Source organism: Rhinatrema bivittatum, chromosome 6, assembly GCF_901001135.1.
Source record: "Rhinatrema bivittatum chromosome 6, aRhiBiv1.1, whole genome shotgun sequence".
NCBI classification, from domain to species: Eukaryota; Metazoa; Chordata; class Amphibia; order Gymnophiona; family Rhinatrematidae; genus Rhinatrema; species Rhinatrema bivittatum.
This window is the reverse complement of record NC_042620.1, coordinates 267501861-267518206: the sequence shown is the minus strand read 5'-3', so window position 1 is coordinate 267518206 and position 16346 is coordinate 267501861. Positions and strand designations below refer to the sequence as shown.

Here is a 16346-nt window from a genome sequence, read left to right as displayed (position 1 = left end):
CATAAAACATCCTATGAAGCACCACCTTTACCTTTTTCTGAAAGCACTCTTAATCTCAAAGACAGCACAGTTCATTAGGAAGGGCAGTTCACAGAATCAGCCCAATTATAGAAAAAGCCTACATGAATAATTTGAAGTTCCTGATTATAACTTTGTGTCTGTTGAATCATAGCTGTGACTGGTGGATGTCCCGATTTTACACTAGGGGCTACATTTTGAAACAGAATATGCTATCCTTTCTAGAGGCCACGATTAGAAAGGACTCTGCATTTTAACCCTGTGGTTGATGTGTTGAAGAGACTGAAGGGCAGACGAGATACCTTGCACTTGCCTTACTGTCTAGGTTTTGTTTGTGTGTCAGATCTCAGCCTGAGGATGTGATTGTGACAGAAATAAGCATGGAAAAATTACCTGGTATTATATCACAAAACAAGAAAATAACCCCCCATTTTTGCCATAATACAGTGCCAATCTGACAAACTGTTAAATGCAATACAGATGCCCCTCCTTTTCCCATAGATGTCCCTTGCTGGTAGCAGGGGCTTGTTGCTATCAAAATCACAAATTTTAGGTTAGGGCAATGTTCTCATCGGTGAGCGTGAAGGACATTGTAGTGGAGGTGGGGGAACAGCTTTCCTCCTCAGTTTTTCATTGGGCTTCAGTGATATGTCAGAGAAGCCTTCCAGGGCTTAACTGGTGCATTTTTATATCTCTAATGGCTCATGCAGCCCTTTGAAAATGTAGCCCTTTAAATTTTTGTTAACCAATTTTTATTATACAAAATTCTTCTTGTGCAGCAATCATTACCTATACAAAATCTCTGGAGGAGCATGCTCCTGAAAATAGCATTTGCGTGCCCCTACAGTTGAAGAATGTGGTCCTCAAGGGGTATCTATCAACCTGCTACTTGCAGCTACCTCAGGGCCTCTGGAAAAAAAAACAATTTACAAAGCAGATACAGCTCCAAAGTCTCTGAAAATAGCAATATTAGTATCAGACTCTCTCTCACTCTCTTTCTAGTTTTTGGGGCCCTGAAGTCACTGCACCAGCTACAGGTGGAGAGCCAGAAGCTAGAAGAGCAGGTCAGGAGCTTGACCAAGGAGAAGGAGCGCTTACTGGTGATAAAATCACAGCTTTCCTTTCCTTTTCTGATGCCAGCAGCAAATCCCTTCTTATCTCCACTAGCTTCAAATGGTAAGAAGGAATAGGCCCTCTGTTCTTGAGATTGTCCAGTACTTTGGATTAACTGGAATTATGTGGTGAAACAGCTTGCATGCTATGTAACCTCATGGCGTACCATGAAATGTGGATTATTGCCCAAGTGTTGGCTATTGTGTTGAATAGAACAGGACCCCAGATACTTAGAAAATCCAAGAGGAGCTGATCTAATAATACATTGTCCAAACAGTATTCAGTAAGAAATCAAGAAGTACCGTACTTGGGAAGGGGAATGTCTGTCTAATTCAGCCCAGCAAAGTTTCAGAAAATATTAGTAATGCTTACTCCTTCAGCTAGCCAGACTAGTCCAGACACATGGATTAAGCTCCTCAGTCAACAGATGGAGACAGAGAACATCAGGTGTTATAAGTTCTGTGTTGCACTCAGCCTGCCAGTTGTTGCCAGCAGAGGGTAGGCAAGCATCTTGTGCTGTGTGATTCCTGGTGTTAGGCCAGATGAAGAAAAAATTGGTAGATTGGGGCTACACCTGGGATGATTAGTCTAGGGACTTCCTCTTCCAGTTGAGCTTAGCATTCTGACCCTTCCTAATTGTCAAAAGTCATTATGTAGTGCTTGCTGAGTTTTACTAGGTAAAGACATTTGCTGGAAGAAATTTATCTGGGATTAAGTATTGATGGAACCATGTTTTGGGTTATTCTCAGAAGAGGAATTTTGTAAAGTTCCTTGCATGCTGTTCTGCATGTTTTGAAGGTTTACCTGCTTATTTCCTAGAAGTCCTTTGGTTGCAAGGCAGGGTAGATGTTTACACTTTATTTAGCATGTTACATAGAATACTGGCAGGCTGAGAGCAGCATCCAAGGAGTGATGTTGGCATACATTTTCTCTGTCTCCATCTGCTGGTTGGGAAGCATGACCTATGCTTCTGGACTAGTCTGGTTGAACTCAAGGAGTGAGGAAGGTCCCCAGAGCTATCCTACAGACATACCTGTCAGCTACCTCAGGAACACTTCTTAGGCTCTGTATCCAGGACAGAACTTTGCCAGTTTGGCTCCTGATTTAAAGACTGAAGAGGGTGTGTCAGGAAAATTAAAGGATACAATTGGGTGACATGTTGACGATGTAAGAAAAGCTTCTAAAACATAGACAGGATTGCATTCATGGACCATTCAGATATGATAATGTTTGAGAAGAAAATGAAAGCCTGTCTCTTAAGAGAGGGGAGGAAAACATTACATTTAACAAGAAGGGGCATAACAGATGTTTTCTGCTAGGTTAGAAGGGCTTAGAGCTTTATCCAAAATGTCATTACTCATTAGAGGCCCCTCAGAGTACGTCTTTCTTTCTTTTGTAAGGTGCCTGTGAACTTGACAGCTCTAGGTTAGCAATTCTTTTCCTGATGTTAGTATATGTTCAGTAAGCCACCTTAAACAAATAAAATACAACATGTGCACAGGATGAGTATATGTACTGGATTTGATTTATGTACTGCCTGATTGTGGAGTGTCTGAATCCAGTTGATAACGTTTCTGATACCATGATACAGGTAATGTTTATGAGCATTGGATGCCATGGGACCAGGACACCAAGAGGATGAGTGGAGATATGTGGTTAGGTATACTTGCTGGGATTGGATTCTGATATCTCATTGATGAGTTTGAGTTAACTACTTTATTTTAATGCTGTGATGCCGATCCTGGGATTAGTGAAGAAAAAGTGATGTTGGTAATGGTTCTGTATGGACGTTTGTATATTGGTAAACTGGCAAGTTGATCAGAAGGTGCAAGTTACCTGTCCTTACTCTGGTTTAGTTTATTTAATTCTCATGCTATACCTAGCCTTTTGGTAATAATCAAAGCAGTTCACAGGTGCTGGTGCCCCATTGATGAATCTGTACAATGCATAGACTTGAGCATGATTGCAAATTTTTGTGACATATGTAATTTAGATATTCAGATGTGATGCTTTGACTGTTTTGATTTGTTATCGTCCAAAAGTTTAAAAAAAAAATAAAATACTCACACTATTGATTATGATATGGAGTTCACCACTGATGTGGTAGGAAATAATCAGACATGCCATTTATTTGTTTTCAGCTAATCTTTTAATTGGACATAAATGGTGTCCGGTAGTTTTAAGGTCAACATTTTAAATGCAGTCTTTTCCAGCAGTTCTTTACCAGTTCTTCTTTGAGACATGAGGTATCATGTGGAAATTGACTTATCTAGTGTCAGTCATGCAGAACATATTAGTTTTATATATTTTGGTTGGTTCTAATGTGCTGTGAGAAAACATGGCATTTTTATTTATTTTTTATTACATCTTTTATTCTGCTAGATCCATTTTGTACAATGCAGATTACAAAATAACATGATTTAAAAAAAAATTGACAACATGCATCTTAAGCTTCCCAAATTTCACATCAACACTCCCTCTTCTACATTATTAAATTCCTTTTTAAATAGTTCTGCTTTTAACAGTTTTCTAAAGCGCAAATAACCTTGCTCTTGATGTAACCATAGTGACAGCTTATTCCACATAATAGCATCTATGACTGAAAAAGCCCTTGATCTTCTTCTCATTGGCCGATTAATCCTTCTATGATGGTATTCTCAATAATTCACACAACAAAACCCACTCACACCAACTGGTGTACTCTAGTACACACCAATGTCAACAACCAAAAATAAACTGTGTACTAGTTAAAGAGCTAACATAACACCCAAAAACGCCAAACAGTTTTTAAACAAATTTTGTAAGACCCTCTATTCACGAGAAGACATATTATGTGTTCAACCCGTTTCTCATAGGGGTCACTATTGCTTTTAATCATTCAAAAGTTCAATTTTTGTTATCTTTTTCAAAAATTTTTTTTTTTTTAAAAGTTCCTCAACCAATTTTTTGCAACGGGTACTTATCCGCGCTGAAAAGGTCCCAGGTGACCCGACATGGCCATGTTTCGGACCGCTGTCCTGCTTCAGGGGTAAAGGAGGAAACCAATTCAGATGCTTTGTAGAAAACTTCTTCTTACGGCGTCTTTATTCTGTGCCGGTCAATTTTTTCACACAGGCTGCATTTCAGCCCGCTGTATTTCAACAATGGCAACCCAACGGAAGCTGTTTATACGAATGTCAGCGCTTGGTACCACCCCTTCCGGTGACTGGTAGTAGTTCCCTCTCACGTCCTCGCACCCAAACGCTGTCAGTCTGATTACAATTTTTCTCTATTTGTAACTAAAACATATGTTCAAGACTCACACATTACGAAAAACCAAGGAGGAAAGCTGTCCATGTAGCGCTCCAAAAAACGGCAAACTCTGTCCCATACGCTCTTATCTAAACAGCATAAAGCGTACCAGGGAGGCAGTTCTCTATCACGTTCTCTCCCGATGTGTGCTGGTAAATCAAAAGCAGCTGTGATCTCTCTCTCGTCCTTTCACGCTGTTCAGTTTGAACCTGCAAGGTGCATCCCATGGCAGTGATTCTCCAGCGCATCCACTCCTAGGTAGTGCTGGTCCATCATATACCATTGTATTCTCGATCACATTCAGCGCGGATAAGTACCCGTTGCAAAAAATTGGTTGAGGAACTTTAAAAAAAAAAAAAAAAAAAAAAAAAAATTTTTGAAAAAGATAACAAAAATTGAACTTTTGAATGATTAAAAGCAATAGTGACCCCTATGAGAAATGGGTTGAACACATAATATGTCTTCTCGTGAATAGAGGGTCTTACAAAATTTGTTTAAAAACTGTTTGGCGTTTTTGGGTGTTATGTTAGCTCTTTAACTAGTACACAGTTTATTTTTGGTTATTCTCAATAATTCTTCAGAGGATGATCTTAAGCTATGATTAGGTACATATTTATCTAACTTTCCAAACAATCTGTACAATTCCTACATGATTGATTTATATATTAAAGTGTACATCTTAAACTGAATTTGATGATTTACTGGGAGCCAATGGAACTTTAATATTAAAAAAAAAAAAAACCAAAAAAAAAAAGCTTTACAGATGCCCCCCCCCCCCCCCCCAAGGTAAATTAAAACTCACCCTAACAGCAGCATTTTGTATCAATTGAAGCACTTTTACCAAATTTACTGGCATTCCCACGTAAATTGCATTACAATAATCTAAATAGCTGAGAACTAGTACCTGGACAATTTTATTTAGAGTTTTTTTCTATACCGAAATTCGTTTTCACAGATTAACAAAGGAAAAGGAAGTATATAAACAGAGCTTAAAATGGCAGGTAGAGTAAAGATAGGCAACAACAATATGATGATTCAACAGGGGAGGATTATTTACAGAGTTGCAAGAGGCATGTAGCAGGAGGTGCGGCAGGCGTAGTGGGGGGGGGGGGGGAGCGAGTGGAAGGGGGGAGGTCAATGTGAGGGGGAGTAGGGGAGAGATGGGAAGGTGGAACTATGCGAAAGCCTGCTTGAAAACCCAGGTTTTTAGCTTTTTTTTTTTTTAATTTCTGTAGGCAGTGCTCTTGGCGCAGGTCAGGGGGGCATGGAGTTCCAGATAGTGGGCCCAGCAACGGTTAGTGCGCGTTCTTTTGTGGAGTTGAAGTGAGTAAGGTTGGGAGAGGGAGAGCGAAGGGTTCCTTTGTAGGTGGGTCTGTTGGGGGTGTGTAACTGTAGGGCGTCCTGGAGCCAGTGAATATCTTGGTTATGAAGGGTTTTATGAATGATAGTGAGGGTTTTGTAGAGGATTCTGAAGGAAATGGGGAGCCCAATGGAGGTCTCCGAGGATGGGAGTAATGTGGTCTCTCTTGCCAGTGTTGGTAAGGATTCTAGCTGCAGAGTTTTGGAGCATTTGGAGTGGTTTGATGGAAGCCTTGGGGGAGGCCTAATAGGGTATTGCAGTAATCAAGTTTGGTGAAAATAGTGGCTTGTAGGACCGTGCGGAAATCATTGGAGTGTAGTAGAGGTCTTGTGTGGTTTTTTTTTTTTTTTTTTTTTGAGTGTTTAGTTTGAAGTAACATTCTTTCATGATAGAGCTGATGAATTTCTTAAGGTTTAGGTGATTGTCTATGGTAACTCCTAAGTCACGTACAATCAATCGAAAGTCCTCTAAAGGCAACACATTTCTTAATGGTCTCGGAACCTTTAGTTCGAATAATGCTCTCTGGGCTATTCCTTTTACCTGGGCCTTTAACGTCCGTGCCAAATCCAACATAACACCTAGGTTACCAGATTCAGCTTTTACTGTCAACGTACAACATACAGTTCTCAAAATTCAGTCATTGGTGTCAAAGGTAATGAGCTCCCCAACCATTATATATTTGTTTTACTGCAGTTTAAAAATAATTCATTCTCCATTAGCCAATCCTGAATTGCTTTCATACTTTGCAATATTTATTTTATTAAAGAGAAGCAGCAATAGTTTGAGAATTAAATAAGTATGGCCTTTCTTCCTTCTCTGCCAGAATAATCCCATAAGATTCTGTCTTGTCTGAACTTTACCCTTTTCATCAGACTATTCCAAGGGCTTTCACCATCAAGATTCCCCATCTTTTCAGGCCGGAAGATAGTTCATTTAGTTGTAGTTTCCTCATGATTCCACCCAGTGATGTACTGCTGCAGCTCCAGCAGGGCGCAGACCTGACAGAGGTGTGTAATTTGGAGCTATTACAGCTAAGAATGCCACATATAAAGGGAGGGGTCTGTCCTGGAAGAAAATATAAATGTCAACCTTTAGTTTTAGCTTTTGGTGCATTTTTGGTTGAATATCTGGAAATAAAACGCTTTACTCTTATATTCTTATTAAAGCAGTTGATATAAAGAGCTCAGGCCTGGGAAGCTGGTTACCTCGTCAGAAAACTCCTCCTCTTCCAGTGCAGGTATGCATGCTCTTCCTGCTCTCTTAAGTCTTTTGGTATCTGACTGCTAGCTTTTCAGGGACTTACTTTGAATGCTGATTGACAGCTTGTGTCTTTTGAAGATTTTCATTCTTTGACTCTGCATAAAGACATTTGTTTAAAAAATAAGAAATATTTTAGATTTTGGATTTTATGACTTGTTTTGTGCTAAAACTGCAACACATTTTAGTGTTTGAAATTTCATGAAAATGTTCGATAGGATTATAATGCATGCACAGTGATAGTTCGTCACTGTGTGATTGATTTATGAAGTCCTATCACACCATTTCATTTTTTGTTTATGATGGTTTTTTCCCCTGGATTTCCTTACTCTTTTTTTATTTCATACACATGAATTATTATTTAGATTCTTGTTTCTTGGGCATCCACATTAGCACACAAGACATGCATTCTGTGTCAGGCATGCTTATTGGTGCATGTTGTGGAGTTTGTTGCATTCTGTGTGGGACATGTTCATTAATGCACATGGCATTGGGGTCTTCTCATTCTGTCCTGTGTATGTCAATAAGGTATGTTATTTCTCACATTTCTATGTTGGGCATGTGCATATATCATTGAATTCTCACAGGACAAACAAGATGGTAGTCCGCACATATGGGTGACATCAGGATGGAGCCCAATCACGGAACACTTGTGTCAAAGTTTCTAGAACTTTGACTGGCACCTACTGGGCATGCCCAGCATGGTACTAACCCTGCATCCAGCAGGGGTCCCCCTTCAGTCTCTCTTTTTTTTTTTTTCTGTGCACCAGTAGCCACGCGGGTTAAGGAGCTCTCTAGAGATTCCTGACAGGAATTTTCTTCACGGAACTTCTTTCAAAACTTTCAAAAAATTCTACCCATATCGATTCCGTACTCCGCGGTTGAAAGGTAAGGCCATCGACTGCACCGCGGCTAAATTTTTGTCGAAGCCATGGCGTCCTTGGACAATGCCCATCACAGACCCGCATAGGGTTTGTGTGTTATGTTTGGGGTCCGACCATGACATCCTAACTTGCACCAAATGTGCCCAAATGACACTGAAGGGCCGAAAGGCCTGTTCAGAGAAGATGGAGTTTCTTTTTCAGGCAAAGCCTCAGACTCCATTGACCGCTTAGACATTGTCTGAGCCGGTGCCATCGACCTCTCACCAGCAGTGGGAACACTGGTGCTGCCCGACCGGCACAGACTACTCAGAAGGTGTCGACTTCTTCCTTATCAGCTCTGGAGAAGGACAAAGGAGAACATCGTGAAAAGCATCGACACCGCCATCGGAAGGCTCAGTCCGCTGATCCAGGCAAGCCCTCTGCGTCGACAGAGCCACCGACATAGAAATCCCGTCCAGAGAAGACACCATCCTCCTCTGCGACTGGGTCACCGAGGCGCTCCCCACTTTCATTGGTGCCGGGAGCCGCGACTTCACTTTCACTGGTGGACCCTCCGGCTATGCTAGTATTGCCTCCTACTCCGGAGCTGGGGTTGCATGCCCCAGACTTCTGCAAGGAATTGGATCGGATGATCCAAGAGGCCATCGGTAAAGCACTTGCAGGGCTTCTAACCTCCATCAGCGCCGACACTGAGACCAGCCCCAGTCACCGACCCGATACCCATGGCGCTCGCGCCGCTACTTGGCAGACTGGATGCGCTGATCAGTGCCCTTCCATCGGTGGAACCGAGGATACCGGTATGTCCACCGCCTTCCTCGCCAATACCTTTGTCATTGGAAGATGAGGAAACAGCGATGCTGGAACCTATCCCTGGACCATCTGGGATCTTGCCACTGATTCGCCTGTCTGTCACCGGTTCCATCGGTGCCTATTCTGCCATCGATACCGCATCGTCCTCAATCGGTGCCACCATTGATGCCATCGGCCTAGGCCTGATCCTTCAGGAATAGCACCATTACTCCCCTCTGGAGATCCTATGGGAGCCGGTGATCAACCTTACGATCCTTGGACCAATGATTCTTCCCAAGATACTGATGATCTATCCTCAAAGCAGTCTCCCCCTGAGGAGAGAAGATGTTCTCCTCCAGAGGACCTGTCCTTTATTAATTTTATAAAGGAAATGTCTGAAGCCATACCATTCCAACTTCAGACAGAAGAGGACTCCAGACATAAAATGCTGGAAGTGCTCTAATTTGTAGTTGCACCCAAGGAGACCATGTCCATACCTGTTCATGAAGTTCTCCGGGACTTGCTGAAGAGGAATTGGAAGCATCCAGGCTCTGTACCACCGGTAAATCGGAAAACAGATGCCACTTACCTGGTACAGACAGCCCCTGGTTTCCAAAAACCACAGCTGGATCACCATTCTGTGGTTGTGGCGTCAGCCCAGAAAAAAGCACAACTTTCTAAACCTCATTCTTCCATTCCTCCAGGGAAAGAACAGAGGTCCTTCGATGCATTTGCCCGTAGTGTTTTCCATGGATCAATGCTTATTTCTTGCATTGCTTCCTACCAGTTATACATGACCCAGTATAACAGAGACCTATTCAAGAAGATCCAGGATTTCTCTGAGTCTTTACCTGACCAGCTTCAGGATCAACTGAATGCCCTGGCTCAGAAGGGTCGAGTTGCTGGCAAGCACGAGGTCCGCGCTGCCTTTGATATTTTTGACACTGCCTCTAGGATGTCCGCAGCAGAATTAGTGCACGAAGGTGGGCCTGGCTGAAGTCCTCTGACTTAAGACCAGAGGTACAGGACAGATTTGGCTGACCTACCCTGACCTGGAGACAGTCTCTTCAGGGACAAAATCCAGGAGACTATAGCACTGCTCAAAGACCACCACGAGACATTACGCCAGCTTTTGTCCGTGCCTTTTGATTTCCTGTCCACCTCTAAAAGGACATTCCAAAGAGACTCTAAGTGGCCATCCTTCAAGCCACGGAGATATTATCCTCCTGCTACTAGAGGTCGCCCCTCCAGACCTTACCAGAAAGGTCAGGCCAGACAATCCCGGCCTCAGAAGACTCAGCCAGTCCCTCCACCGGGCCCAACAGCTGGATATTGACTCCTCGCTGGAGAGCATAAGCCAATCTCCTCTACCGTCCGTACCCGTCGGCAGTCAGTTGTACCACTTCATCAACATATGGCACACGATCACTTCAGATCAGTGGGTACTTGTTGTACTGACCCAAGGTTACCACTTCAACTTTCTATCTGTACCAGCAGACTCCCCACCTCGGCCGACATCCAACCACTCCTCTCTTCTGGAGGAGGAGGTTTCAACCCTCCTGAAATCCGGGCAGTAGAACCAGTGCCCCCCTCTGGGCAGGGGGTCTATTCCAGGTATTTCCTCATCCCAAAAAAATCAGGGGGCATTCGTCCAATACTGGACCTGCGTGCCTTAAACAAATATCTGCAGAAGGAAAAGTTCAGGATGATAACCTTGGGCTCTCTACTTCCTCTTCTACAAAGAGGAGATTGGCTTTGCTCTCTAGAGCTTCAGGACACGTATACACACATCTCGATCACTCCGTCTTCACCGCAAATTCCTTCAATTCCTGGTCTGCCCCAGCACTTTCAGTAACAAGTACTGCCGTTCGGCCTAGCATCCGCACCTTGAGTCTTTACCAAGTGCCTCGTAGTGGTCACGGCCTACCTGAGATGTCAAGGCATCCATGTCTACCCTTATCTCGACGATTGGCTGATAAGGGATCCAACTCAAAGGGATACACTAGCCTCCTTATGTCTAACTATCCATATGTTGCTGTCTCTCGGGTTTCTGATCAACTTCCCCAAGTCCAGCCTAGTTCAGGTCGGCTCCTATGAAGGATAGGGTTTGAGATGGAACACCATGCAGGCAAAAGCATTCCTCCCTCAGGATCAAGCTCGTGCTCTCATATCCCTCGCACAATGTCTCCAGAATCGACATTAACTTAAGAACATAAGAAATTGCCATGCTGGGTCAGACCAAGGGTCCTTCAAGCCCAGCATCCTGTTTCCAACAGAGGTCAAACCAGGCCACAAGAACCTGGCAATTACCCAAACACCAATTAATAGCAGTGGCTATTCCCTAAGTAAACTTGATTAATAGCAGTTAATGGACTTCTCCTCCAAGAACTTATCCAAACCTTTTTTGACCCCAGCTACACTAACTGCACTAACCACATCCTCTGGCAACAAATTCCAGAGCTTTATTGCGCGTTGAGTGAAAATAATTTTCTCCAATTAGTCTTAAATGTGCTACTTGCTAACTTCATGGAATGCCCCCTAGTCCTTCTATTATTCGAAAGTGTAAATAACCGAGTCACATCTACTCGTTCAAGACCTCTCATGTTCTTAAAGACCTCTATCATATCCCCCCTCAGCCGTCTCTTCTCCAAGCTGAACAGCTCTAACCTCTTCAGTCTTTCCTCATAGGGGAGCTGTTCCATCCTCTTTATTGTTTTGGTGCCCTTCTCTGTACCTTCTCTATTGCAACTATATCTTTTTTGAGATGCGGCGACCAGAATTGTACAAGGTATTCCAGGTGCAGTCACACCATGGAGCGATACAGAGGCATTATGACATTTTCCGTTTTATTAACCATTCCCTTCCTAATAATTCCTAACATTGTTTGCTTTTTTTGACTGCTGCAGCACACTGAGCTGACTATTTTAAAGTATTATCCACTATGATTCCTAGATCTTTTTCCTGGGTGGTAGCTCCTAATATGGAACTTAAATTCGTGCAACTATAGCAAGGGTTATTTTTCCTTATATGCAACACCTTGCACTTGTCTACATTAAATTTCATCTGCCATTTGGATGCCCAATCTTCCAGTCTTGCAAGGTCCTCTTGTAATGTATCACAATCTGCTTGTGATTTAACTACTCTGGGTACTTTTGGGTACTTGCCAGGTTCTTGTGGCCTGGATTGGCCACTGTTGGAAGCAGGATGTTGGGCTTGATGGACCCTTGGTCTGACCCAGTATGGCATTTTCTTATGTTCTTATGTTCTGAATAATTTTGTATCATCCGCAAATTTGATAACCTCACTCATCGTATTCCTTTCCAGATCATTTATATATATATATATATATATATATATATATATATATATATATATATATATATATATATATATATATATATATATATTGAAAAGCACCAGTCAAGTACAGATCCCTGAGGCACTCCACTGTTTACCCTTTTCCACTGAGAAAATTGACTATTTAATCCTACTCTCTGTTTCCTGTCTTTTAACCAGTTTGTAATCCACGAAAGGACATCGCCTCCTAGCCCATGACTTTTTAGTTTTCTTAGAAGCCTCTCAAGAGGGACTTTGTCAAATGCCTTCTGAAAATCCAAATACACTACATCTACTGGTTCACCTTTATCCACATGTTTATTAACCCCTTCAAAAAAATGAAGCAGATTTGTTAGGCAAGACTTCCCTTGGGTAAATCCATGTTGACTGTGTTCCATTAAACCATGTCTTTCTATATGCTCTACGATTTTGATCTTGAGAATAGTTTCTACTATTTGTCCCGACACTGAAGTCAGGCTCACTGGTCTATAGTTACCTGGATCGCCCCTGGAGCCTTTTTTAAATATTGGGGTTACATTGGCTACCTTCCAGTCTTCAGGTACAATGGATGATTTTAATGATAGGTTACAAATTTTAACTAATAGATCAGAAATTTCATTTTTTAGTTCCTTCAGTACCCTAGGATGCATACCATCTGGTCCAGGTGATTTGCTACTCTTTAGTTTGTCAATCTGGCTTACTACATATTCCAGGCATCTTGACAGTTCGTCATTTCCTCATTTTGCTGGGTCACATGGCATCCTCTTTACATGTCACTCCAATGACATGCCTCGCCATGAGATTCATGCAGTGGACTCTGAAGTCCCAGTGGACTCAGGCTTTCCATCCAATGTCCAGCATTGTCCATGTTACTAAGCAGCTCCGCCTGTCGCTGGCCTGGTGGATGCAGCTCTCCAACCTCCTTCAAAGCCTTCCCTTTCAGGTTCCAGAACCTCAAATTATCCTAACAGACGCCTCCAATCTAGGTTGGGGTGCTCATGTCGACGACCTACAGACTCAGGGTCCCTGGTCTCCAGAGGAAGCCAAACATCAGATAAATTTCTTGGAACTTCGAGTGATCAGCTGTGCCCTCAAAGTCTTTCAGGATTGCCTCTCAAACAAGACCATCCTGATTCAAACAGACTACCAGGTAGCGATGTGGTAAATCAACAAGCAAGGGGGAACGGGCTCCTACCTTCTGTGTCATAAAGCTGCACAGATATGGGCATGGGCTCTTTCCCACTCCATGTACTTCAGACAACCTACTTGGCGGGTGTGGACAATGTTCTGGCGAACAGGTTGAGCCGGACCTTTCATCCGCACGAATGGTCTCTCAACCCCACGGTAGCGGACAAAATCTTCCAATGTTGGGGTTATCCACAAATAGATCTCTTTGCGTCCATTCACAACCGCAAAGTAGAGAACTTCTGTTCACTCTCTCGCAGTCGCCACTCATAGCCGAGGGACACCTTTGCCCTCTCGTGGTCCAGCGGACTCCTGTACGCGTACCCGCCACTTCCACTCATATTGAAGACTCTCGTGAAGTTACGAAGGGACAAGGGTTTAATGATTCTCATAGCCCCTCACTGGCCACGCCAAGCCTGGTTCCCAATCCTCCGGGACCTATCAGTTCGCCAGCACATCCCTCTAGGGAAGGAGCCACTTCTGATAACTCAGAACAACGGGTGCCTACGCCACCCCAACCTCCAGGCCCTGTCTCTGACTGCCTGGATGTTAAAAGGTTAATACTTCAACCCCTTAACCTTTCAGAGTCTGTATCCCTAGTCCTGGTAGCTTCACGAAAGCCTTCCACGAGACGGTCTTATCGTTCTAAGTGGAAAAGGTTTATGGTCTGGTGCACGTCCATGTCCATAGACCCCTTTGCTTGTTCCACCGCAAATTTTCTGGACTATCTCTGGCACTTGTCCAAGTCAGGCCTGAAAATGTCCTCTATAAGGGTGCATGTCAGTGCGGTAGCCGCTTTCCACAATGGAATGGGAGATGTCTCTATTTCGACACAACCCTTAGTCACACGCTTTGAGAGGTTTGCTCCACCTGAAACCTCCATTGCGCCCTCCGGCCCCTGCTTGGGACCTTAAAGTGGTCTTAGGACGGCTCATGAAACCTCCGTTTGAGCCTCTCCACTCCTGCGATCTCCGCTATCTCACTTGGAAAGTGATTTTTCTTCTCGCTATCACATCCGCTCACAGAGTTAGTGAGTTACAGGCATTAGTCACCCACCCTCCTTACACCAAAATTCTGCATTTCAGAGTGGACCTCCATACACACCCTAAGATTTTAACAAAGCTAGTGTCGGAATTTCATCTTAATGAATCCATCATCTTACCTACTTTCTTTCCAAGGCCCCATTCAAACCCAGGAGAACAGGCTCTACATTCCCTGGACTGCAAATGTGCCCTAGCCTTTTATCTAGAGTGCACGACAGCCCACAGGAAGTCCATTCTATTTGTTTCTTTCGATAACATCAAATTGGGAAATCCAGTGGGAAAACAGACACAGTCCGCCAACCAGGAGGAAAGGATCTCCTTTTGCTACCAGCAAGCAGGCATTCCACTACAAGACCGTGTGAAAGCACACTCTGTTAGGGCCGTGGCAACCTCAGTGGCACACCTTTGTTCGGTGCCTCTTATTGATATATGTAAGGCTGCGACCTGGAGCTCTCTCCATAACTTTGCAGCCCATTATTGCTTAGATAAGGCTGGCAGGCAAGATTCCATTTTTGGCCAGTCTATTCTACGCAACTTATTCTCAGGTTAATTACCCAACATCCTACCAGCGATCTGTTTAGGGTTTTCAGGATGCCCTACTACCCAAAACCACCCCTGTTGTTGTGCCTGTTGCACGTCTTTTGGGTGCATTTGGTGCGTTGCTCGGGCATCCTCAGCTCGCTACTCACCCATATGTGAGTGTAACCGTTGAAGCGTTCAGACCCCTTCATGAGGACTACCATCCTGCTTGTCCTGTGACAAGCAGAGTTGCTTAACTGTAACAGGTGTTCTCACAGGACAGCAGGATGTTTAGTCCTCAAGAAACCCGCCCGCCACCCTGCGGAGTTGGGTTCGCTTGCGATTTATTTTATTTTTCGCACGTACTTCTTGCTATACATGAGACTGAAGGGGGACCTCTGACTGGCACCTACTGGGCATGCTCAGTATGGTACTAAACCTGCATCCAGCAAAGTTCTAGAAACTTTGACAAAAGTGTTCCATGATTGGGCTCCAACCTGATGATGTCACCCATATGTGAGGACTAACATCCTGCTGTCCTGTGAGAACACCTGTTACAGGTAAGCAACTCTGCTTTCCTTACTTTCTGTGCTAGACATATCCATCAGAGCAGATGACTTAGGGCTTCTGACATTATGGGTATTTGCACTGCTACACATTTCTGTGGCTTTTTTTCACATTTTGTGCTTGGAATGCTCAGTAATGTACATTGTCGAGCTTCTCAAATGTGCTGTGCATGCGTATAGTCATGCATATGTCCAATTTTTTTGTATTGGTAGTAGGCATGCCCATGGCATTTAGTTTCTCGTATTCTCTGCTGACTCTGCATACCTCCACTGAAGTTTTCATTCTGGGCACATCAATTAGTGCACATCCAGTCTCTTAAGCAAATTATTACATTTGTTACTGGCTTTCTCATATCCTCTACTGGTTTTGCACATTAGTTCAGGCCATTTATTTATGGATGTGCTGGATATGTGCATTAGTACTGTAGTTTGTTTCGTACTTTCTGTGCTAGGCACATAACAGAAAGTTTTTAGTTTATGGATGTGCTAGCACAGGCATTCTCTGTGAAGAAGCAGGCTTGAACTAACCATAACATGTGAGGTGATGTCATCTGATGGCACTGACATGGACCCAGCTCTCAGAGCTCACTAAAGATTTTTAGGGGTGGGTATCCGTTTTCCACGTATTTGTGATCCGCAACGTATTTTGTCCTATCTGTTAAATACGTGGGGAGGCGAAACGCATCGCGACTCCCCACGTATTTAACATATTTTCTGTTTAATTCGGCGCGGCCAGCGGCGCGCGCTTTTCTTCGCCCCCATTAGCTGCTTGCTACCTATGATTTGCACAAAATGGCAGCGCCCCTGCGGTAACCATGCCAACCTCTGACCCTTTCCTGTGAACCACAGTAACTCACAGGAAAGGGTCGGACAGGTCGGCATGGATACCGGAACGCAGCGTATCCGCGTTGACATTTTCTGAGCTGCACTGAATGCAGCCAATAGTGCTGTCATTCAGTGCTCTCTGTGGATTTTGCTGATGAGC

The 16346-nt window shown here is 43.6% G+C and overlaps 1 protein-coding gene across 7 annotated transcripts in view; it reads left to right on the top strand.

Annotated features, from left to right (window-relative positions):
* Positions 1 to 16346, top strand: part of LOC115094262 (protein AF-10-like) — a 132042-nt gene that overhangs the window by 98841 nt on the left and 16855 nt on the right. For 4 of the 7 annotated variants that reach the window (XM_029607126.1, XM_029607128.1, XM_029607124.1 and 1 more), the window contains 2 exons: positions 1021 to 1194; positions 6949 to 7019. In XM_029607126.1, coding sequence (XP_029462986.1) covers positions 1021 to 1194; positions 6949 to 7019 — 245 coding nt within the window. The remainder of the gene's footprint in view (positions 1 to 1020; positions 1195 to 6948; positions 7020 to 16346) is intronic. The other 3 variants (XM_029607125.1, XM_029607127.1, XM_029607131.1) reach the window with 3 other exon arrangements.